The sequence below is a fragment of the Hypanus sabinus genome, chromosome 11 (genome assembly GCF_030144855.1).
Source record: "Hypanus sabinus isolate sHypSab1 chromosome 11, sHypSab1.hap1, whole genome shotgun sequence".
Lineage (NCBI taxonomy): Eukaryota > Metazoa > Chordata > Chondrichthyes > Myliobatiformes > Dasyatidae > Hypanus > Hypanus sabinus.
Genome location: NC_082716.1, coordinates 4008826 through 4034981, shown reverse-complemented (window position 1 = coordinate 4034981; position 26156 = coordinate 4008826). Strand labels below are relative to the sequence as shown.

At 46.5% G+C, this 26156-nt stretch overlaps 1 protein-coding gene across 1 annotated transcript in view; it reads right to left on the bottom strand.

Moving 5' to 3' along the window:
• The window catches only part of LOC132401662 (collagen alpha-1(XXIV) chain), a 511504-nt gene extending 486013 nt beyond the window's left edge, over positions 1-25491 (bottom strand). Inside the window, exon 1 of the mRNA XM_059983704.1 lies at positions 25290-25491. Coding sequence (XP_059839687.1) covers positions 25290-25345 — 56 coding nt within the window. The 5' untranslated portion in view covers positions 25346-25491. The remainder of the gene's footprint in view (positions 1-25289) is intronic.
• Between the last annotated feature and the right edge of the window lie 665 nt (positions 25492-26156).

Genomic DNA, 26156 nt, shown 5'->3' with positions numbered 1-26156 from the left:
AATCGTAGACACTACAGCACTCTTGCTCATCCCACCCATCTAACCCAAGCCAGACTGCTTTTTTGTCTAGTCCCATTGACTGGTATCCAGACCAGAGCTCTCCATACCCTTTTCATCCATGAACCTATCCAAACTTCACTAAAATGGAATCAGCATCTGCCACTTTCACTGCCCACCACGTTCCACCCTCAGGCTCCCTTTAAATATTTCATTTTCACTCTTAATCGACGACCATTAGTTCTAGTCCCACCCAACCTCAGTGGAAAAAGCCTGCTTACATTTACCCTATCAATACCATTCATAGTTCTCCCCTCTGCCTCCTATACTTCAGGGAATAAAGTTCTAATGTATTCAATCTTTCCCTATAACTCCGGCCCTCAAGTCCGAGCAACATCCGTGTAAATTTTCTCTGCACTCGTTCAATCTTGTTGAAATCTTTCCTGTAGGTAGATGACCAGAACTGCGCACAATTATCCATCTTTGGCCTCATGAGCATCACATCCCAATTCCTGGAATTCAAACTTCAACAGAAATTCCTTTACACTTCTTGACCCAGAAAACTTTTTCATAGAAGTCCAAACTGCAGTTTGCAATTTGTACTCTGTGAACTCCCAGAAATTTCAACACTATCACTTAAATCAGCACATTTACTGTAGATCTTAGAAACCAGATAACCAGTTCTGTGGGGATTGCTTAGTTAATTAGAGTTTTCTTTGTTGTTTCCAGTGCTGGTTTAGTTAATTGGTACAAGTACCTTGGAGGGGAAAGATTATTATCATCCATCACTAATGACCCTCACTGTTCGGGATATACCCTCATAGTCTGGGACATACTCACACTGTCTGGGATATATACCCTCAGCATCCAAGATACACCTTCATTGTCTGGGATATACCCTCACTGTCCAGGATATACCCTCTCCATCCAGGACATACCCTCACCATCAGGGATATACCCTCTCCATCCAGGACATACCCTCTCTGTCTGGGATATACCCTCACTGTCTAGGATATACCCTCACCATCAGGGATATACCCTCATAGGCCAGGACATACCCACACTGTCTGTTACATACCTTCTCCATCTGGGATATTCCCTCTCCATCTGGGATATACCCTCCCCATCAGGGATATACCCTCATAGTCCGGGACATACCCCACACTGTCTGGGACATACCCTCAGCATCCAAGATACACTTTCATCGTCCAAGATACGTCCTCATCATCTGGGATATACCCTCACTGTCCGGGACATACCCTTACTGTCCAGGATATACCCTCTCCATCCGGGATATACCCTCTCCGTCCGGGATATACCCTCTCTGTTCGGGATATACCCTCACTGTTTGGGACATACCCTCTTCTCATTGCTACATCAGGGAGGAGGTAGAGGAATCTGAAGACCCACACTCAACGTTGTAGGAACAGCTTCTTCCCCTCCAGCATCAGATTTCTGAACAGTCCACCAACCCACAAACACTAAGTCACTATCCCTTATTTGTTTTTCAAACACAGACAGTATAACACGGTAGAGTCACCTCGGCCCTCAATGCTGTGCTGACCTTTTAACTGTCTCTCAGATCAATCTAACTCCTCCTTCACTCATAGTCCTCCATTTCCCTATCATCCATGTGCCTATCTAAGAGTCTCTTAAATGGCCCTAATGTATCTGCCTCTGCCACCGCCCCTGCAGGGATATACCCTCCCCACACATCCCCCAGTCTCACCTCTGACACACCCCCTGGTACTTTCTCAAAACACCTTAAAATTAAGTTGCTTTGTATTAGCCATTTCTGCCTAGGGGAAAATTAACTTTTAACTTTTACAAGTTAATATCTTATATATTCACTGTACTATTGTCATGACGCAATAAATTTCACAATGTCAGTGACAATAAGCCTGATTCTAATTCCATCCCATTTTCATTTTAGTTATTTGTTTAGAGATTCAACAAGCCACTGATTTAACCCGAGCCTAATAACATGACAATTTACAATGACCAATTAACCTACTAGTGGTACGTCTTTGGAGAAAGTTGGTGGACCCAGAGGAAACTCACGTACTCATGGGAAGGACATACAAACTTTCTTACAGAACATGCCAGAATTGAACTCTGAACTCTGATACCCCAGTTAGGGACATACTAAGATTTCCACACAGAGAGTGGAATGCACTGCCAGCGACGGTGGTAGAGGTGGATACAACAGGGTCTTTTAAGAGACTCTTAGATAGGTAAATGGAGCTTAGAAAAATAGAGGGCTATGTGGTAGGGAAATTCTCAGCAGTTTCTAGAGTAGGTTACATGGTCGGCCCTACATTGTGGGCCGAAGGGCCTGTGATGTGCTGTAGGTTTCTATGTTTAGAGTTGAGGAAAAACTTCTTCTCCCAGAGAGTTGTGGAGGTGTGGAATGCACTGCCTCGGAAGATGGTGGAGGCCAATTCTCTGGATGCTTTCAAGAAGGAGCTAGATAGATATCTGATGGATAGGGGAATCAAGGGATATGGGGACAAGGAAGGGACTGGGTATTGATAGTGAATGATCAGCCATGATCTCAGAACGGTGGTGCAGACTCGAGGGGCCGAATGGTCTACTTCTGCACCTATTGTCTATTGTCTATTGTTTCTATGAAAATTCTACTATGGTGATCTGGCAAAGAAATTGGGGATTCGTTGTCCCAGAGGCTGCTGTGGGCTGAAACCCTCACCACAATTAAAAGTAACACATACAAAATGCTGGAGGAACTCAGCATCTGTGGAGAGGAATAAACAATCAACACTTCCAGGTTAGACTTTTCATCACTCATCCTGATAAAGGGCCATGCCCTTGCATGGAGGCTGGCCGATCTGCAGAGTTCACCCAGTGTTCTGTGTGGGTGTTGCTCTGGATTCCCAGCATCTGCAAAAGCTCAGGTTGAAGGAGGAACACCTCATATTCCATCCGGGTTGCCTCTAACCTAACGGCATCAACATCAATTTTCCTTTCTGGTGATTTTTTTCCTCCCACTTCCCTCTTCTATTCCCCATAGGATTCTTACCTCTTATCCTCACCTGCCTACCACCTCCTCCTGGTGTCCCTCCTCCTTCCCTTTCTCCCACGGTCCACCTCCTCTCCTATCAGATTCCTTCTTCTTCAGCCCTTTACTTTTTCCACCTATCACCTCTAGGTTTCTTTCTTTATCCCCCGGCCCCCTTCATTTCCAGTCCTGATGAATGTTCTCAGCCTGAAGTGTTGACTGTTTATTTATTTCCACAGGTATCGGTGTTGGAATTGGTATTTTGTTGTCGCATGCACTGAGATACAGTGAAAAGCCTGTCATCCATTTTGCTCATCCAGATCAGATCTTTACACAGATAACTGAGGTAGAGATATTTTACAGTTAAGTTTTTGGAGTGCAAGTCCACAGCTCCCTGAAAGTGACAACAGAAGCTCGTAGATGGTAAGGCCATAAGATCATAAGACATAGAAGCAGAATTAGGCCATTCGGCCCATTGAGTCTGTCTGTCATTCCATCATGGCTGATCCCGGATTCCACCCAACCCCATAGTCCTGCCTTCTTGCCATATCTTTCAACACCCTGACCAATCAGGAAGCCATATCAATTTCCTCCTTAAATATACCCTTGGACTTGGCCTCCACCGCAGTCTATGGCAGAGCATTCCACAGATTCACTACTCTTTGGCTAAAAAAAATTCCTCTTGCCTCTATCCTAAAGGGTCGCCCCTCAATGTTGAGGCTGTTCCTTCGAGGAAGGTGTCAGGCACGCTTGCCATCATTGGTCAGAACACCGAGTATAAAAGTCAGGAAGCCGTGTTACAATTGGGTGCTATGATTAGCTTAGTAATTAACCCATTCTATTACAGCTTGGTGGCCGGGTGAGTCCAGGGCTGGACGTTCTGCTCACTTAAAGAAGGTGAAGTGTCTTCCACAGCCTCGCTTTTCCATGTGTAGTGATCCCCGCAGGACCACTGTTTGGCTCGCCATGCCAGAGGGCACTCGCATATGGCCTCTCCGACACTCCTGTGCCCATCGCAACACCTTCACATGGCATCCCTGGTTTTACTGAGTTTGCTACGTCATGGCGCGACCGAGTGTCCAGCGGTATAACTGCGCGGGCAGGCTGGGCTCATTACCCTTGCCAGGCAGTCTGTCTAGGAGAAGGACAACTCCGATACTCAACCTGCAGCTCACTGTACCATCATGGAACGTCTCCCAGCTTAAAGTTCACGCGCACCGATCCTCACTACAGCCCTACACAGCGCAGGCAGGAAGAAAAGTCCTACAGCAGTGGAGTTTTACCTGATCTTTACACGAAAGAACCAGCCATCATTTCAGATTGAGGCATTCCAGGGTTCAGAGTTCAATCTTTGTACCATTCAGTAAGGAGTCTGTACATCCTCCCCATGGAATGTGTGGGTTTCCTCCGGGTGCTCCGGTTTCCTCCCATGGTCCAAAGACGTACCAGGTAGGTGAACTGGTCAATGTAAATTGTCCTGTGATTCGGTTAGGGCTAAATTGGGGTCCTGGAGGTGGCATGGTTCGAAGGGCTGAAGGGTTTACTCCACACTCTATCACTAAAGTTGTATAAAACTTGGCTTCAGCAACATTTGGGGTATCATGTGCAGTTCTGATCACAGGAAGGATATGGAGGCCTTGGAGAGGGTGCAGAAGGGTTTTACGTTTCTATTATGAGAAGAATTGATATTGTAAGATGATCAGAATCTATTTCCCAGGATAGAAGTGTGGAAAAGGGTTCCAGATGTCTGCTGCCCCATGTACCATCTGGTAGTTACTCCACTCACATCAGTTCAAAGGGTGAAGCTTCAAGTTCCTGGGGTCAACATCTCAGAGCATCTATCCTGAGCCTAGTATATTGATGGAGTCATGAAGAAGGTACACTGGTGACACTTCTTCATAAGGAATTTGGAATATCACCAAAGACCCTTACAGATATATTTCACAGGTGTAGTGTGGAGAGCACTGAGACTGGTTGCATCACCGTCTGGTATGGAGGCTCCAAACACAGGGTCATAAAAGGCTGCAGGGAGAGACTCGGCCAGCTCCACCATGGACACACCCCTCCCCATCACCTAGGAACTCTTCAAAAGGCAATGCCTCAAAAAGGTAGCATCCATCATTCAGGACCCAATCTCTCAGGACATGCCCACTTCTCATTACTACCATCAGGGAGGAGGTACAAGAGCCTGAAGACACACTCTCAACATTTTAGGAACAGCATCTTCCCTTCTGCCATCAGATTTCTGAATGGACAATGAACCCATGAACACTACCACATTATGCCTATTTTTGTGCTATTTATTTATCTTGTAATTTACAGTAATGTGATGTTTTTGTACAGTACTGCTGATGCTAAACAATGAATTTCATCTCATATATCAGTGATAATAAACCTGATTCTGATCTCTCACACAACATGAGACACAATTTAGTCACAGGTCCTATGTTCATTCTCAAAGAATCTCATTGGTCCATTCTATCTCTGTAACCCATTCTCCCCCCCGACTCTGCCCCTCACCCACACACTGGGGGCAATTAACTTAACAACTCACACATCTTTGGGATGTGAGAGGGGTTCAGAGCACCGCAGCAAAACTCACGCAGTCTCAGGAAGAACGTGCAAGCTCCGCACAGACAGCACAAGGGTTGGCTTCAAGCCTTGGTTTCTGCGGCTGCACATTCCACGTTTCACACACTCAAAAACTTACATAAATTTTTTAGAGATACAGCCCTTCTAACCTGATGAGCCCCCACCACCCAATTACACCCATGTGACTAATTAACCTAGTAACCTGTATGTCTTTGGAATGTGGTAGGAAACCGGAGCACCCGGAGGAAACCCACACTTCCACAGGGAGAGTGTACAAATGCTTCACCATTAAAGACCCCCATCACCCACAGCATGCCCTCTTCTCATTGCTACTGTCACCATGAACACCACCTCTCTACTTTTCTTCTCTTTTTGCACAACTTACTTGTTTTATATATATATACTTAGTGTAATTTATAGTTTTTTTATTATGCATTGTAATTTATTCATTTATATATCGATAGATATTTCTTATAGTAAGTTGTAGTTTTTTAATATTACGCACTGCTGCAGCAGAACAACAAATTTCGCGATATATGCCAGTAATATTAAGCCAGATTTGAATTCTGATTCACAACACAGCATTCCCACAACTTACTAGCCCTAATCTGTAAGCTTTTGGAATGTGGGGGGAAACCAGAGTAAACCCACGTGGTCACGGGAGAGCAGACAATGGTGAGAAGTGAACCCCGGTCACTGGCACAGAAGAGCGTCACACTAACTGCTACGTTATCGGGCTGTCTGAGAATTTTTCCTTCAGCTATGAAAGGGTTACAGGAGAAGAAACACCAAATGACCTACACCCATATGATGTGTTCCTGTTAGATTGCTGGCTGCACCCATTAGCTGAGAAGGCTCCGTGGGCAGTCCCATTACCTTCAAAGGGGTTTTTCAAAAGCTACTCTAATTAACTGTTGTGCCCTGTAGATGTTTCCGGAACTCCTGAGTCTGGTCACACCATTTCTTTTCTCTCTGATCTGTAACTGTCGATGATTGCAAAGAATCACCCTGCCATTTTACAGGTCAGTGGGCTTCCAGTTCTGAGGCCTGGTTTGCCATCGGGAAGTGCGGTAATTAGCGGTTACAGGTCATGAATTAGAGCAACAGCCAGATGGGGCAACTGACACTTGGGCCTGACTTTACATCCTGCACTGGCAATATTAAACCTCTCCGAGGTCTCTCCACCCACCCCCTTCACTGTTCTTCCTCCAACTCCACAACCCCTACCCACCAGATCTTCACATTCCCTCAACTGGAGAATCCCAGCAATGATCTAGTTTAGGGACTGAGGGTGCAAGTGGAACTTGGATTTTCAGAAGGCCTTTAACAGGGTGCCGCGCATGAGACAAGTTAAGAGCCCATGGTATCACAGGAAAGATACTAAAATGGATAGAGCATTGGCTGATTGGCAGGAGGCAAAGAGTGGGAATAAAGGAAGTCTTTTCTGATTGGCTTGTGTGACTGGTGGTGTTTAGCAGGGGTCCATGTTGGGACCACTTCATTTTATGCTAAATGTCAATGATGTGGATGATGGAATTGATGACTTTGTGGCCAAGTTTGTGGAATGATATGAAGGTAGGTGGAGGGCCAGGTAGTACCGAGCAAGCAAGGAATCTGCTGAAGGACTTGGACAGATTGTGAGAAGTGGCAGATGAAAAATAGAGTAGGGAAGTGTATTGGCATACACTTTGGCAGAAGGAATAAAGGTGTAGGTTATTTTCTAAACAGGGAGACATTTTACCTATCAGAGTTGCTAAGGGTTTTGGGAGTCTTTGTGCAGAATTCCCTGAAAGTAACTTACAGATTGAGTCAGTGGGAGGGAAGCAAATGTAATCTTAGTATTCCTTTCAAGAGGACTAGAATATAAAAGTAAAGATGTTATGCTGAGGATTCATGAGACATTGGTCTGACCATATGGAGCATTGTGAGCCGTTTTGGGACCCCTATCTAAGAAATAATGCGCTGGCCTCGGAGAGAGTCCAGAGAGTGATCCCAGGAATGAAATGGTTAACATATGAGGAGCGTTTGATGCCTCTGGGCCTATACACGCTGGATTTTAGAAGAATGAGGGGACTCTATCGAATTTTGAAAGGCCTAGATAGAATGGATTTGGGGAGTCTAGGACCAGAGTGCACAGCTCGGAATAGAGGGACGTCCAGTTAGAACAGAGATGAGGAAAAATTCCTTTAGCCAGATCATCCTACATTCCAGACATAAAGCCCGAGTGTACAAATCCCTCCTTGGAACTCTTTCTAGTTTAATGACATCTTCGTGAATGAAAAACTGTACACAATGCTCCAAGCTGGCCTCACAAAGGTCTTATATAACTGTAACATAACTTCACAAACTCCAATATTCAGTGCCCTGACTGATGAAGGCCAACATGCCAAATTCACACTCATTTACATTGAAACACACAGTGAAGTGTGTGTTATGTCAACAACCAGCAATGTGCTGGGGGTAACCCACATTTATCACCACACATTCAGGGGCCAATGTAGAGTACCCACAATGCTCAGCAGAGCAACCCAGATCACAAAAAGCAACAAAACAACAACAAAACAAACATATTTCCTTCCTAACCCACCCAGTAACATCCACCCCACCCCACAACACACACAAACACAGACTTCTTGACCATCCTACCTAGATGCCGATATCACGAACTATAAGATCATAAGACATGGGAGCAAAGTTAGGCCATTCAGCCCATCGAGTCTGCTCCACCATTCCATCATGGCTGATTTATCATCCTGAAATCCCAAGTATTCTCCCCATAACCTAGCAACATAGAAAACCTACAGTACAATACGGTCCCTTTGGCCCAGGACGCTGTGCTGAACACGTCCTTACTTTAGAAATTACCTAGGTTTACCCATAGCCCTCTATTTTTCTAAGCTCCATGTACCCGTCCAGGAGTCTCTTAAAAGACCCTATCGTATCTGCCTCCACCACCATCACCAGCAGCCCATTCCACACACTCACCACTCCCTGTGTAAAAAACTTAACCCTGACATCTCCTCTGTACCTACTCCCCAGCACCTTCAAACAATGCCATCTCGAGTTAGTCATTTCAGCCCTGGGAAAAGGCCTCTGACTATCCACATGATCAATGCCTCTCATCATCTTTTACAACTCTATCAGGTCACCCCTCATCCTCCGTCGCTCCAAGGAGAAAGGGCAAAGTTCACTCACTCTATTTTCATAAGGCATGCTCCACAGACGAGGCAACATCCTTGTAAATCTCCTCTGCACCCTTTCTATAGTTTCCACATCCTTCCTGCAGTGAGGTGACCAGAACTGAGCACAGTACTCCAAGCGGGGTCTGACCAGGGTCCTATGTAGCTGCAACATTCAGCTATTAAACTCAATCCCATGGTTGATGAAGGCCAATACACCGTATGCCTTCTTAATCACACAGTCAACCTGCACAGCAGCTTTGAGCGTCCTATGGACTCAAACCCCAAGATTCCTCTGATCCTCCACGCTGCCAAGAGTCTTACCATTAATATTATATTCTGCCATCATATTTGACCTACCAAAATGAACCGCCTCACACTTATCTGGGTTGAACTCCATCTGCCACTTCTCAGCCCAGTTTTGCATCCTATCAATGTCCCACTGTAACCTCTGACAGCCCTCCACACTATCCACAAAACCCCCAACCTTTGTGCCATCATCAAATTTACTAATCCATCCCTCCACTTCCTCATCCAGGCCATTTATAAAAATGACAAAGAGAAGGGATCCTAGAACAGATCCCTGAGGCACTCCACTGGTCACCGACCTCCATGCAGAATATGACCCGTCTACAACCACTCTTTGCCTTCTGTGGGCAAGCCAGTTCAGGATCCACTAAGCAATGTCCCCTTGGATCCCATGCCTCCTTACTTTCTCAATAAGCCTTGCATAAGCTACCTTAGCAAGTGCCTTGCTGCTCTGACTTGCTAACCTTTGATGCCCTGACTAATCAAGAATCTATCAACCTCTGCTTTAAATATACCCAATGACTTGGCCTCCACAGCCATCTGTGGCAATGAATTCCACAAATTCCATTTTCCTCAAATTCATGTGCCTAGCTAAACATCTCTTGAATGTCCCTCTAGTTTCTGCCTCTACCACCACCCTAAGCAGCATATTCAGGCATCCACCACTCTGTGTAAAAAACTAGCCCTTTACATGTCCTTTGAATTTACGCCCTCTCACCTTAGATGCATAATCTCTGGTATTAGACTTTTCAGCCCTGGAATGAATAAGCTGATGTATACTGTTAGCCCTGGAACAGAAAATACTCCAATCACCCAGCAGGTCAGGCAGCACCAAGGAGAGAGAAAAGGAGGTAAGGTTAAAGCTAGAAGACCGTTTGCTCATCACTACATGTGTTCAAATGTCTCGTCCAATTTTCCACTTCAAGTCAATGGAGGCTTGTTCCTTTAACCTGCCGTGGAATTATCTGACCATTGTAGTCCCGTGTGACTCCTCCTCAGTCATAGCCCTTACAGTTGCCTGTCCACTCTTTGGAACCACAGTGACTACACTTGACAATTGTGTTCGCAGCAGCCTCCCTGGGTCCAAACAAAGGTGTAACTGGTTGTCTTTTACACCTTTGTTATGATCACAAGACACTCCTGAATATTAAGAACATCAAGTACTTCAGGTCTACTCGACTGGTGAGTTGCTTGTGAGGCTGCACTGGCCCGTGATGATCGGATTGCTGTGGGCTTGTTCTCACCAATAACATCCATGCACCATCAATTGACAGGACATGACACTCAGACACTTGGGTCATTGTACTTTGTTTTATGTGACTGTATGTTTTTCTGCTATTGTAGTTATGTGTGCTACCTGTGTCTTGTGCCGTGTGTAACTGTTGGTACTGTGTTTGGCACCTTGCCTCTGGAGGAACACAATTTTGTCTGGCTAAATTCATACCGAAGGTTGAATGACAATTAAAGTTGAACTTGAACGGAGATTTACCAGGATGCTGCCTGGACTAGGGGCTGTGACTTATGATGATAGGTTGAGTGATCTAGTTATTGGTAATAACTGAGAGACAGTGCGGAATAGGCCTTCATGCCACATTGCCCAGCAAACCCCGATTTAACCCCATCCTAGTCACAGGACAACTTACAACAACTTGCATCTTTAGATTGTCGGAGGAAACACTCACACTTACAGGTAGAACATAAAAACTCTTTACAGAAAGTGCTCTCTAGGGTAAAGGAGGATGAGAGGTGACAACAGAGATATACAAGATGATAAGAGGTATAGATTAAGGACAGCCAGAGACTTTTCACAGAGTGGCAACGGCCAATAAGAGACAATATAATTGCAAGGTGATTGGAGGAAAGTATAGGAGGGATGCCAGAGGTAGAATTTTTACACAGGGAGTGGTGGGTATGTGTGAACGTCCAACTAGGGGCAGTGATAGAGTCATTAGGGCCACTTATAAGAGACTCTTAGGTACATTGATGAAAGAAATGGAGAGTTACAAGCTGTGTAGGAGGGGCGAGGCGCAGTTGGTTAGATTGTTGCAGGAGAAGGTTTATATAAGTTAGCACAACATCGTGTGCCAAAAGTGATACTGTGCTGTGCTGGGCACTAGCTTCCCCAGCATTGAGGACGTTTTCAAAAAGCAATTCCTCAAGAAGGCAGCATCCATCATTCAGGAACCCCATCACCCAGGACATGCCTCCTTCTTATTGCCACCACCAGGGAGGAGGTACAAGAGCCTGACAGCACACACTCAACTTTTCAGGAACAGCTTCTTCCCCTCCACCAACAGATTCCTAAATGGACAGTGAACCCATGAACATTACCTTTCTACTTTTATTGCTCTCTTTTTGCTCTTCTTAATTTAATTTTTATATATTTCTTATTGTATTTAAAATTGTTTCTTTAAATTATTATTTATTGCAATGTACAAATTGCAACAAATCTCATGACATATCATCGTCATGTGCCATGCCGTGTGACGTGGGCCATCATGGTCTCCATGACCATGAATGTTCTTGGCAGATTTTTCTACAGAAGAAGTTTGCCATTGCCTTCTTCTGGGCAGTGTCTTTACAAGACAGGTAACCCCAGCCATATTCAACACTCTTCAGAGATTGTCTGCCTGGTGTCAGTGGTCACATAACCAGGACTTGTGATCTGCACTGGCTGCTCAACGTGACCATCCACCACCTGCTCCCATGGCTTCAGCTGACCCTGATCCGGGGGTCGGGGGGTGGGGGGGTTAAGCAGATGCTACACCTTGCCCAAGGGTGACCTGCAGACTACTGGAGGGAAGGAATATCTCACACTTCCTTCGGTAGACACGTCTCTACCCGCCACCCATCATGACGTACACTAGTGACATTAAACCTGATTCTCTTCTATGGTTCATGTTTCCTCTGGAGGGTCAGAGACTGAGAAGAGAGCTGATAGAAGTACAACATCATGATGCAGATAGGGCAGATAGTATTCTTTCCCCAAACACTAAAGGGTGTGGGTTTAAGGTGAGAGGGGGAAATTTTAAAGGAGATGTGTAGGCAAAGTTTTTGTACATAAAATCGTGGGTGCCTAAAATGTGTTGCTTGGGGTTGGTGGTAGAGGTAATTATGAAAGTGGTGTTTAAGAAACTTTTGCACAGATCAGTGGAGTAGAAGGATTTAGACCATCTGCAGGCACCTAATACACTACAGCACAAAAAATACACTACACTTCAGCCCATCTAGTGTATGGCGAACCACTAATCTGCCTAGTCCCATCAGCCCACACCTGGACCATAGCCCTCCATATCCCTCTCATGTACCTACAGTATTGTGCAAAACTTTTGGACGCATATATATAGCTAGGGTGCTTAAGATTTTTGCACAGTACTGCAGTAACTTTATGTTTTGCACTGTACTGCTGTCACAAAACAAGAAACAAATTTCAGGACATATGTGAGTGATGATAAACCTGATTCTGATACGGGTCTCTATTGTGGAATGAAAGTGGGAAGGGGGCAGGGAGAGGGGAATCATGATTTGGAAAAGGGGAAGGGAGGGGGGAGGGAGCAGGAAGCACCTGAGAGACAGTCTGTAATGATCCATAAACCAATTGTTTGGAATCAAATGACCTTACCTGGTGGTTCAGGGTTGGGTATGTCTGTACCCATGCCATCCCCACCCCTGGCTCTCCTCCTCTGCCACCTGTCTCACCCCCCCCCCACCCCATGGTACCTCACCATCACCATTCCCAACATCCTTTGCTCCTGGCTGATTTACGGACTCGCTCTCCACTTCACATTGACAAATTCAGCACTGTGTAAAAGTCTTAGGCACCCTAGCTATATATGTGTGTGTGTGTGTGTGTGCCTAAGATTTTTACACAGTACTGTATCAAAAATTCTCTTAAATATTGTAATTGAGCCAACATCTAAGCAGGGACCTCGTTCCACACTCACATCTTCCATTGAATGACGTTTCCCCTCAGGCTCTCCTTCAACATGTCACCTTTCACCTTTAACCCATGATCTCTAGTTCTAGTGCCACCCAACCCCAGTGGGAAAAGCCTGCTTGTATTTACCCTATCTGTACCCCTCCTAATTTTGTATACCTTTATCAATCTTCTTCGTTCCAGGAAATAACATCTTAAAGATAGGTTTACTTTAATCTTCTCTCATAGTCAGCAGAGTGATTGTGGGCCGAATGGCCTGGTCCAGGATTGTTCCATTCTGTGTTTTGTGCTCTATGATTGATCAGGTGTTCAGGACCAACCTGATGTGCAGAGAGTTGTGGAATTGTAGAATTACCCCTAACAGGGAAGTACTATAGTGAACCAGTGGGTTTAAGAGCTGAGGGGGAGATGTAGGCGGATGTTGTACTGATTGGTTGAGGAGGGGTGGGAAGGGGAGGTCAGGTTTGGACCAGGGAGCAGAGGAACTGTTTCTGAACTGTGAATAATCTGCAAAACATTGTCAATGTTCACCCAGAGTTCTTCCTACATATTGACGTTCCCTTTGGCAAAGGACTTCATGCTCCACTGGCTCACTAAGAATAGATATCTCATCTGTCAGGATCTCCACTTCACACTGCTGACAGGGTTACATCAAGAAATCCTTGTGGAGATTCACATGCCAGAATGATCATCCTCACCCAAATCACCCTGCACATTAAAGTCCTGGCCACATCCTTGTAAATTTTCTCTGCACTCTTCAATCTTACTGATACCTTTCCTGTAGGTAGGTGACCCTAATTGCACACAATACTCCAAATCAGGCCATACAAGCATCTTATACAACTTCAACGTAACATTCCAACTCCTCTACTCAATGGAGTCATAGATCGCTACAGCACAGCAGCAGACCCATCGACCCATCTATTCCTTGCTATCTGTTGTTCTGCCTAGCCCCATCGACCCACACCTGGACAACAGCCATGTATTTATCCAAACTTCTCAAAAGTTGCAATCAAACCCACGTCCACCAGTTCCGTTAGCAGCTTGTTCCACACTCTCACCACCTACTGAGTGAAGTCCCCCCTCATGTTCCCCTTAAATATTTCACCTTTCACACTTACACCATGCCCTCTAGTCAACCTTAGTGGAAAAAGCCTGCTTGCATTTACGCTATATATATCCTACATCATTTTGTGTACCATTATCAAAACTCCCCTCATTCTCCTATGTCCCAGGGAATAAAGTCCTGACCTATTCAACCTTTCCATACAACTCAGGTCCTCAAATGCTGGCAATATCCTTGTCAATTTTCTCTGTACTCTTTTAAATCTTATTGACACCTTTCCTGTAGGTAGGTGACCATGTCTCTGAATCAGAATCAGGTTTATTATCACTGGCATGTGTTGTGAAATTTGTTAACTTAGCAGCAGCAGTTCAATGCAATACGTAATATAGAAGGAAAAAAAAGCAAAATAAAATAATAATAATAATAATAATAAAAATAAATAAATCAACTACAGTATATGTATATTGAATAGATTAAAAATCATGCAAAAAACAGAAATAATATATATTTAAAAAGTGAAGTAGTTTTCAAGGATTCAATGTCCATTTAGGAATCGGATGGCAGAGGAGAAGAAGCTGTTCCTGAATCGCTGAGTGTGTGCCTTCAGGCTTCTGTACCTCCTACCAGATGGTAACAGTGAGAAAAGGACATGCCCTGGGTGCTGGAGGTCCTCGATAATGGATGCTGCCTTTCTGAGACACCGCTCCTTGAAGATGTCCTGGGTACTTTGTAGGCTAGTACCCAAGATGAAGGCATCTAAATTTATGGCCCTCTGCAGCTTCTTTCAGTCTAGTGCAATAGCCCCCATACCAGACAGTGATGCAGCCTGTCAGAATGCTCTCCACGGTACATCTATAGAAGTTTTTGAGTGTATTTGCTGACATACCAAATCTCAACAAACTTCTAAAAAAGTACAGCCACTGTCTTGCCTTCTTTATAACTGCATCGATATGTTGGGACCAGGTTAGATCCTCAGAGATCTCCACTGAAACATTGCTGACTTCAGGATGTCACCAAGAATTGCACTAGAAAACTCAATACCCAAGTATGGTGCATAGCAAGAGCAAAAAAGTGACAATTTCCCAGAATTCCATTGCTGGTTAGTTCTTAGAACACACTGAGGTTTGGGATTAAATGGGTGCTTGATGGTCATCACAAATTTTGTGGGCCAAATGGCCTGTTTCTATGGGTCACAGAAAGTCATGAAGAATTAGGAATGTCCGATTAGGAAAAGGGGAGGTGCAACGAGACCTGGGTGTCATTGTACACCAGTCATTGAAAGTGGGTATGCAGGTACAGCAGGAGGTGAAAAAGGCGAATGGTATGTTGGCATTCATAGCAAGAGGATTTGAGTACAGGAGCAGGGAGGTTCTACTGCAGTTGTACAAGGCCTTGGTGAGACCACACCTGGAGTATTGTGTGCGGTTTTGGTCCCCTAATCTGAGGAGAGACATTCTTGCCATAGAGGAAGTACAAAGAAGGTTCACCAGATTGATTCCTGGGATGGCAGAACTTTCATATGAAGAAAGACTGGATCGACTAGGCTTATACTCACTGGAATTTAGAAGATTGAGGGGGGATCTTATTGAAACATACAAAATTCTAAAGGAATTGGACAGGCTAGATGCAGGAAGATTGTTCCTGATGTTGGGGAAGTCCAGAATGAGGGGTCACAGTTTAAGGATAAAGGGGAAGCCTTTTAGGACCGCGATGAGGAAAAACTTCTTCACACAGAGAGTGCCACAGGAAACAGTTGAGTCCGGTTCATTGGCTATATTTAAGAGGAAGTTAGATATGGCCCTTGTGGCTAAAGGGATCGGGGGTATGGAGAGAAAGCAGGTACAGGGTTCTGAGTTGGATGATCAGCCATGATCATACTGAATGGCGGTGCAGGCTCGAAGGGCCAAATGGCCTACTCCTGCACCTATTTTCTAAGTTTCTATGTTATTTGCAGTGCAAAAGCATGCCCTTCGGCCCTTTGAATTCATACTGTCATCAACCACACTGTCCTACAATGATCCCATTTCATTCCCCCTATTCCCATCAGCTCCACCCAGATTCCACCCCTCACACACTCACTGGGAACAATTTACAGTGGTCAATTAACCCACTGACCCTCACATCTACGGGACATCCAGGAGAGAGTAGGAGGACAAACCCATGCAGTCACATGGGGAACATGCAAACTCCTCACAGACAGTGTTGGTGGTTGGGATCACACCCGTGGCTCCGGAGCTGTGACATTGTTCAGAACACCTTCAGGTGACTCACTACACCTGGTTTGCTGAAAAGAAGCAAACTTTCATCAGAAGTTGGAACCATATTCCAGATGGAATTGAGTGGATTCGGCAAATCTTTAGATACTTTCAAATAAACTTCTTAATAAACTTAAGGAAACTGCCTTTAGCTTCTCCAAACAATGTGGCCATTTGGAGGCTGACATAGGACTATATGACTAGTAGCAGAATTAGGCCATTGGGCCATCTAGTCTGCTGCCACCATTCCATCATGGGTGATTTATTATCCCTCTCAACCCCATTCTCCTGCCTTTTTCCTGTAACCTTTGATGCCCTGACTAATCAAGGGGGTATCAGACTCTGCTTTAAATATACCCAATGACTTGGCCTCCACAGCCATCCATGGCAAAAAATTCCACAAATTCGCCATCCACTTGCTAAAGGATTTTCTACACATCTCTGTTCTAAATGGGCATCCCTCTATTCTGAGATTCTGCCCTCTGGTCCAAGATTCCCCCATTATAGGAAACATTCTCTCCACAGCCACTCTAACCAAGCCTTTCAAGGTTTGATAGATTTCAATGAGACCCCCCCCCCCCCCCAGCCCATTCTTCTAAACTCAAGCAAGTACAGGCCCAGAGAAAAAAAATGCTCCTCCAGTATTAACCCTTTTCATTCCCGGAATCATTCTTGTGAACCACCTGTGGATCCTCTCCAATGCCAGCATATCTTTCCTTAGATAAGGGGCCAAAACTGCATTTGACCATTTGGATACCAACACTCTGGGACATATTTACAGTGAACTCTCAATTTGTTACAGACTTGGCTTAAGCCGTCAAATGTGATGACTTGGAGTGAAAAATGACGCAAATATTTGCATTGAACCAAACACCTCAAATGTATTCCCAGCACAGCTTTTGAAGTGCAAAGTGATTTCATTAGCATTGAGATGCAGAGAGCAAGATTCAAGATTCCTCCTAGATTATTTAATGTGTTTCCAGTATACAAAGCGTAAAGGAGAACAAAACAACTGTTACTCCCGATCTGATAAGGATTACAATAATAAAAACCAAAATAACTATAAATACATAAAATACTAGGAAATCTGCAGATGCTGGAAATTCAAGCAACACACACAAAATGCCGGTGGAACACAGCAGGCCAGGCAGCATCTATGGGGAGAAGCACTGGCGATATTTCGGGCTGAGACCCTTCGTCAGGACTAACTGGATCTTTCCTTTCAGTTAGTCCTGACAAAAGGCCTTCCTTGGCCCGAAACATCAACAGCGCTTCTCCCCATAGATGCTGCCTGGCCTGCTGCGTTCCACCAGCATTTTGTGTGAAATACATAAAATAGCTTATCTCTATAGATTGATTGTATGTCCATAAAGTGAAACTCGGCACAGGAGTGTCTGTACATACGGTGACTGACAGGAAATATAAAGTAGTGGTGGTTGGGGTGTGGAGGGGTGGGTAAGTGGGTGGAGGTGGTGATCAGCCTCACTGCTTGGGGAAAGTAACTGTTTTTGAGCCTGATGGTCCTATGTAGCCTCCTCCCTGATGGGAGTGGGGCAAACAGTCCATGACAATAGACAGTAGGTGCAGGAGTAGGCCATTCGGCCCTTCTGGTCACCAAAATATAGGAATGATATCAATAAATTAGAGAGAGTGCAGAGACGATTTACTAGGATGTTACCTGGGTTTCAGCACTTAAGTTACAGAGAAAGGTTGAACAAGTTAGGTCTCTATTCATTGGAGCATAGAAGGTTGAGGGGGGATTTGATCGAGGTATTTAAAATTTTGAGAGGGATAGATAGAGTTGACGTGAATAGGCTGTTTCCATTGAGAGTAGGGGAGATTCAAATGAGAGGACATGATTTGAGAGTTAGGGGGCAAAAGTTTAAGGGAAACACGAGGGGGTATTTCTTTACTCAGAGAGTGATAGCTGTGTGGAATGAGCTTCCTGTAGAAGTAGTAGAGGCCAGTTCAGTTGTGTCATTTAAGGTAAAATTGGATAGGTATATGGACAGGAAAGGAGTGGAGGGTTATGGGCTGAGTGCGGGTAGGTGGGACTAGGTGAGATTAAGAGTTTAGCACGGACTAGGAGGGCCGAGATGGCCTGTTTCCGTGCTGTGATTGTTATATGGTACATGGTTTATATGGTTCTAGCCAGCACCACCATTCACTGTGATCATGGCTGATCATACACAATCAGTACCCCGTTCCTGCCCTCTCCCCATATCCCTTGACCCCGCTATCTATAGGAGCTCTATCTAACTCTCCCTTGAATGCATCCAGAGACTTGGTCTCCACTGCCTTCTGGGGCAGAGCATTCCACATATCCACTACTCTCTGGGTGAAAAAGTTTTTCCTCATCTCTGTTCTAAATGGCCTACTGCTTATTCTTAAATTGTGGCCTCTAGTTCTGGACTCACCCATCAGCGGGAACATGCTTCCTGCCTCTAGCATGTCCAATCCCTTAATAATCTTATATGTTTCAATCAGATCCCCTCTCATCCTTCTAAATTCCAGTGTATACAAGCCCAGTCGATCCAATCTTTCAACATATGACAGTCCCGCCATTCTGGGAATTAACCTTGTGAACCTACGCTGCACTCCCTCCATAGCAAGAATGTCCTTCCTCAAATTTGGAGACCAAAACTGAACACAATACTCCAGGTGGGGTCTCACCAGGGCCCTGTACAGCTACAGAAGGACCTCTTTACTCCTATACTCAATTCCTCTTGTTATAAAGGCCAGCATGCCATTAGCTTTCTTCACTGCCTGCTATACCTACATGCTTACTTTCAGTGACTGATGAACAGGGACACCTAGATCTCGTTGTACTTCCCCTTTTCCTAACTTGACTCCATTTAGTTAGTAATCTGCCTTTCTGTTCTTGCCACCAAAGTGGATAACCTCATGAGCAGGGTGGGTGGGATCCTTCATAATGTTACTGGCCCTTTTCCTGCACCTTTCTGTATATATTGTGCATATTTAAAAGCAGTTAAAGTTTATAAAAATAAAGATTAACTTTGTCATATGTACATTGAAACATAGGGAGAAATGCATTGTCCCCTCAAATCAAATCAGCTAGGATTGTACTGGGCAGCCAGCAAGTGTTCTGGGGCCAGTGCAGCATACCCACAGATTACTAACCCTAACCTGTAGGTCTTCGGGCTGTGGGAGGAAGCTCTCGCTCTCACGGAGAAAATATACAAACTCCATATAGACGGCGGCAGGAATCGAACTCCTGTCATTAGCGCTGTAAAGCGTTGTGCGACCGTGCTGCTACAATGTCTTTCATTGTCCGCTTCGAGCACCAAAACAAGGAGGAACCCTATGATTTCAGTCTGTGAGGCCGATGTGGGACCGTCCTTCAGGGGGGCGAACCCACGGAAAACACCCAACCCAGACGGGGTACCTGGCCGAGTACCACTAGCCGGTTGGAGCGTTCACTAACCTCGCTCGGTCCGAGGCACCGGCCTCGCATTTATTTATCACGTGTACATCGCGCCAACAAAGCGCGGCAGAGCATCGCTCGACAAATCAGACGAGGAGCGGGCGGGAGGGGCGGAATGGCCTGGCTGGCCAGCGGTCGGGGGCAGCGGGAGAGGTAACTGCCGGCTGCATCTGCGGTCAATTACGTGCGAGGGAAAAAGTCGCCTCGGGCATGTCCGAAGCTCTTCGCCCATTTCCACACATGTTCAGTAGCTGGAGAGGGCACAGCCGGCGGCTGAGCACAGAGCATTACAGCCCTTCGGCCAACGATGTTGTGCTGACCTTATAACCCTTCCCTCCCTCCACTTATCTTAATCTCTTAAATGTCGCTAACGTTTCTGTCTCCACCACCAACATCCCGTGGAACCAGAGGGACGAGTTCGCGGGCAATTAAACGTGGGGAATGGAACAGGGTAAATAAATCTGTTTATGAGCGCGGACTATTTAAGTTTACTGAATGACAGCGAGAGCCGGCGCTCAACAGATGTACAAACAAAGGCAACGCTGTTATTTATATACACTTCTGAATTCCGGAGGCTGATGATAGCAATAACCCCAGCACCACCCTCTCTCAGCGGGATCCTCCGGTGTAAGCTGTCGGTGAGATCTCCCTCCCGATCGCCACCGCTGTCGGTGAGATCTCCCTCCTTCCAGACCGCCACCCACAAACACAATAAACGAGCCGGTGACAATTAATTCCCATTTCCCAAAGGAATCCGCATCTCCTGGAGATAACTCAGTCCTGATATCCCAAATCCAACTCACTCGTTAACCCTTCAGGAGCCATCGGGTCAACACCAGCATTGCGGGGTATTTATATACTTGCACGCGAGGACTGGGGATTCCTTTCAATAACCACATTTCAGAGTGGATTTTATAAAGGATTCGAAAGTGAAGGCGTTGGGATTGAAAGTATTAAAGATGACTGAGAGGTGACACTGGCCATGTGGAATGGGAAGTGTATCTTTCACAGGGTTCCTGTTTACACAATAAACATCCACTTTTTACAATAACTCTCTCACACACACACGCGTGCGCGCGCACGCACACATGTCTATAACTCTCTCCTGCCCCTACCTGTTTCTGTAACCCCCCCGTTCTCCGACGTCTCTCCTTACCTCTGTTAAAATGCATTTATTTAGAGTAAACCGCTCTCCCTCTCTCGCTCTCACAAGCGCGGTCCGCGCACACACACACTGATCAGTAAACTCCTTTGGGCCTTACATCCCTCCCAGCCTCTGCAAACCCCTCCAGCCCCCCCCCCCCCGTCTCTGTAATCCACTGCCTCTCCAGCAGCCCACTACGGCTGCTACACCTCTCCCTCTCACTCTAACCTTCGCCAAGCCCCTACAGGTCATACCTCTCCCCCATCTGCTAGCTGCTCACCCTGCACTCTGGGTTGAATCCCTCCGCCCCTGGCAGTTACATTTCCCGAGGATCCGAGCTGACCCGGTCAATCCAGGGCCAGTGTGGAACAAACTGCCACCTAGTTACCAGCAGGGATGTGATTTGTCAGCTCAAGGACCGGTTTCACCTAGAGTCTAATAAAAATCACAAGGGGTGCCGGAAATCTAGATTAACTCACACAAAATGCTGGAGGAACGCAGCAGCTATGGAAATGAATAAACATTGGACGTTTCAGGCAGAGACCCTTCATCAGGATGTGGGAGACACACGTGGTCACAGAGGAACATCCAACACGGCACAGACAGCAGCGGACGTGACGAGCGAACCCGCGTCTTCGGAGCAAGAGCACACGGTGTTCGGAGAGTGAAGGGAGAGGCCAACAGCAAGGTGTGCCAGACCTGGAACTTCAGCCGTGCCCTTCTCTCTCTGCAGACGCTGCACGACCCGCTGCTTGTTTCCAGATTTCTAAAATCTCTTATTCCCCTCTGAGACCCATTGCCTGGTCAACTGTTGGTTGGTGACCACTCAGCCCTTCATCCAGTTCCTGTTTGTGAGCCTACCTGCAAAACATTCTTTCCTTCTGCAACAGACACAAAATGTTGGAGGAACTCAGCAGGCCAGGCAACATCTATGGAAAAGAGTAAACAGTCAATGCGTTGGGCGGAAACCTTTCGTCAGGACTGGACTTTTTTCCATAGATGCTGCCTGCTGAGTTCCTCCAACAATTTGTGTGTGGGGTGTTGCTCTGGATTTCCAGCATCTGTAGAATCTCACATTTAAGATTCTCTCCCTCTACCCGCTGCTGTTGATTACACTGACTCGCTCCTCTACACAAACACACAGTCTCTCTGTCTCACGCGCAGTCTCCCTGTCACAAACACAGTCTTTGTCACACACACAGTCTCTGTCACACACACAGTTTCTGTCTCACACACAGTCTCCCTGTCACACACACAGTTTCTGTCTCACACACAGTCTCCCTGTCACACACACAGTCTTTGTCACACACACAGTCTCTGTCACACACACAGTTTCTGTCTCACATGCAGTCTCTGTCACACACAGTCTCTCTGTCACACACACAGTTTCTGTCTCACACACAGTCTCCCTGTCACACACACAGTCTCTGTCACACACAGTCTCCCTGTCACACACACAGTTGCTCCTTCACACACACAGTCTCTGTCACACACACAGTTTCTGTCTCACATGCAGTCTCCCTGTCACACACACAGTCTTTGTCACACACACAGTCTCTGTCACACACACAGTTTCTGTCTCACACAGTCTCCCTGTCACACACACAGTCTCTGTCACACACAGTCTCCCTGTCACACACACAGTCTCTGTCACACACACAGTTTCTGTCTCACACACAGTCTCCCTGTCACACACACAGTCTCTGTCACACACACAGTTTCTGTCTCACACACAGTCTCCCTGTCACATACACAGTCGCTCTATCACACACACAGTCTCCCTGTCACACACACAGTCTCTGTCACACACAGTCTCCCTGTCACACACACAGTTTCTGTCTCACACACAGTCTCCCTGTCACACACACAGTCTGTCACACACACAGTTTCTGTCTCACACAGTCTCCCTGTCACACACACAGTCTCTGTCACACACAGTCTCCCTGTCACACACACAGTCGCTCTATCACACACACAGTCTCTGTCACACACACAGTTTCTGTCTCACACAGTCTCCCTGTCACACACAGTCTCTGTCACACACAGTCTCTCTGTCACACACACAGTCTCTGTCACACACAGTCTCTCTGTCACACACACAGTTTCTGTCTCACAGTCTCCCTGTCACACACAGTCTCTGTCACACACAGTCTCTGTAACACACAGTTTCTGTCTCACACACAGTCTCCCTGTCACACACACAGTCTCTGTCACACACAGTCTCTCTGTCACACACACAGTTTCTGTCTCACACAGTCTCCCTGTCACACACACAGTTGCTCCTTCACACACACAGTCTCTGTCACACACACAGTTTCTGTCTCACACACACAGTCTCCCTGTCACACACACACAGTCTCCCCTCCTCTCTCTCTCACACACACACAAACACACATATACACAGTCTCTCTCACACACATACACACAATCTTCCTCTTCTCTCTCTGTCTCTCACAGTCTCCCCCTCTCTACCACATACACAGTCTCCCTCTCACTCACACACATAGCCTCTCTCACACACACACATTTTCTCTACAACATGCAGTCAATCTCTCTCACAGTCTCTTTTCTCTCTCCCCCTCACATACAGTCTCTGAGTCTCTCTCTCTCTCACAGTCTCTTACACTCTCTCTCTCCCTCACACACAGTCTCTCAGTCTCTCTCTCTCCCCCTCACACACACACAGTCTCTTACAGTCTCTCTCTCCCTCACACACACTCTTAGTCTCTCTCTCACAGACAGTCTCTTATACTCTCTCTCTCTCCCTCATACACAGTCTCAGTCTCTCCCTCACACACAGTCTCTTAGTCTCTCTCTCCCCCTCACACACACAGTCTCTTACAGTCTCTCTCTCCCCCTCACACAGTCTCTTAGTCTCTCTCTCTCTCTCTCTCTCACAGACAGTCTCTTACACACTCTCTCTCTCCCTCACGCAGTCTCTTAGTCTCTCTCTCACTCTCTCTCTCACACACAGTCTCTTACACTCTCTCTCCCTCACACACTCTTAGTCTCTCTCTCTTTCTTTCTCTTACAGACAGTCTCTTACACACTCTCTCTCTCCCTCACACACAGTCTCTTACACTCTCTCTCTCCCTCACACAGTTTTTTAGTCTCTCTCTCTCTCACAGACACTCTTACACTCTCTCTCTCCCTCACACACACAGTCTCTCTCTCTCACAGATTCTTACACTCTCCCTCTCCCTCACACACAGTCTCTCAGTCTCTCTCTCTCCCCCTCACACAGTCTCTTAGTCTCTCTCTCCCCCTCACACAGTCTCTTAGTCTCTCTCTCTCTTTCTCTCACAGTCTCTTACACACTCTCTCTCTCCCTCACACACAGTCTCTCTCTCTCCCCCTCACACAGTCTCTTAGTCTCTCTCTCCCCCTCACACAGTCTCTTAGTCTCTCTCTCTCTCTTTCTCTCACAGTCTCTTACACACTCTCTCTCTCCCTCACACACAGTCTCTCAGTCTCTCTCTCTCCCCCTCACAGTCTCTTACAGTCTCTCTCTCCCCCTCACACAGTCTCTTAGTCTCTCTCACAGTCTCTTAGTCTCTCTCTCTCTCTCTCTCACAGACAGTCTCTTACACACTCTCTCTCTCCCTCACACAGTCTCTTAGTCTCTCTCTCACTCTCTCTCTCACACACAGTCTCTTACACTCTCTCTCCCTCACACAGTCTCTTAGTCTCTCTCTCTCTCTTTCTCTCACAGTCTCTTACACTCTCTCTCTCCCTCACACAGTTTTTTAGTCTCTCTCTCTCTCTCACAGACACTCTTACACTCTCTCTCTCCCTCACACACACAGTCTCTCTCTCTCTCACAGATTCTTACACTCTCTTTCTCTCCCTCACACACAGTCCACATTCGCGTGCACATACATAGACGGTTTCAGACACAATGCTTTTCATACACACATATAGACACACTGACCCTCTCTCACACACACACACAGCTTCATGCACAATGTTTTTTCATAAACAAAGACATAGGCACAGACTCTCTTTCACACACAGTGTCATACAGACAAGCCGGCTTTGCCACTTTCACACACGCTCAAAGTTACAGCGCAGTCGGTTGGAATCGGGCCAGTCCCGGAGCAGAGCATTTCCCTGTCGGCTGCGACTCTCTCCGGGGAGAGCGAGCTCTGTGTCCGAGACGGAATCCCAACCACAGGCAGAAAGTGTAGGGGAATCCCGGCACGTTAGGCAGAGCCTGGGTCAAGCACCTACCCGCCGCCGTAAGGGTTAAACTTACTTAAAAACCAAACACAAAACAGGCGACTTGGAAAGCCTAGGGAAATGAGTCCGGCAGTGGTTCGGCGGCGCTTAAGCGCCGTGACTGAACTCACCTTCTCGCGGGCGGAGAGACGGATCTAACCCCCGGCCTTTGGGTTCCTAAATGCATTTGTCTGCATCTGTCCAGCCAGCGAAACTCCGAAGCGAAATCAGAAATCGCCAGCGATGCTGATTCTTCGAAGACCGTCCCGGGCGAGGCAGAGGGCAGGTCCGCAGCTCGCCCGTGTTTCTGTCTCTGTGTGTGTCTGTATGTGTGTGGGGGGCTGTCCGCACTCACGTGTCGGCCGGCATCACTGACCCAGTCTCCCACACTCCCCTGCCCTCCTCCCTCTCTCACCCTGCCTCCCCCTGAACACCACACACCGGCTCTCTGTGATAATCCAGTCTCGCCCGTCTCTTTGATTCTCTCTCGTACACATACACGCCAGAGTGTCTCTCTGTAACACACTTTCAGTCTCTTACGTCGCTCTGTGGACACAATCCCTCTGACACACTCAAACACTCACACAGACAGCGTTCGTCTCCCTGCGACATACTCTCAAAACTAAGCACATTGTCTCTGTCCACCCACCCACCTCCTCATTGCCTCTCTGACACTCTGCTCCCAGGGTCCCGGGCTCTCTAAAGGACTAATTTCTCAGTCTCTCCCCGCTCACTCCCCATTCACTCCACTCTCTCACACCCCTCACTCCATCTCATCTCTCTCTCTCTTTTCCCCATCTCCCCCTCTCCCACCCTCTCTCTCACTCCCCCATTTTATTATCTCTCTTTCACTCCCTCTCTCCCTTTCACTCCTTTACCTCACTACCTCACTCCCCCATCTTACTCTCTCTTCAGTACCAACCCTTAGGAGACAGTGATCATAATATGATTGAATTTGTACTGCAATTTGAGAGGGAGAAGCATAACTCACATGTTTC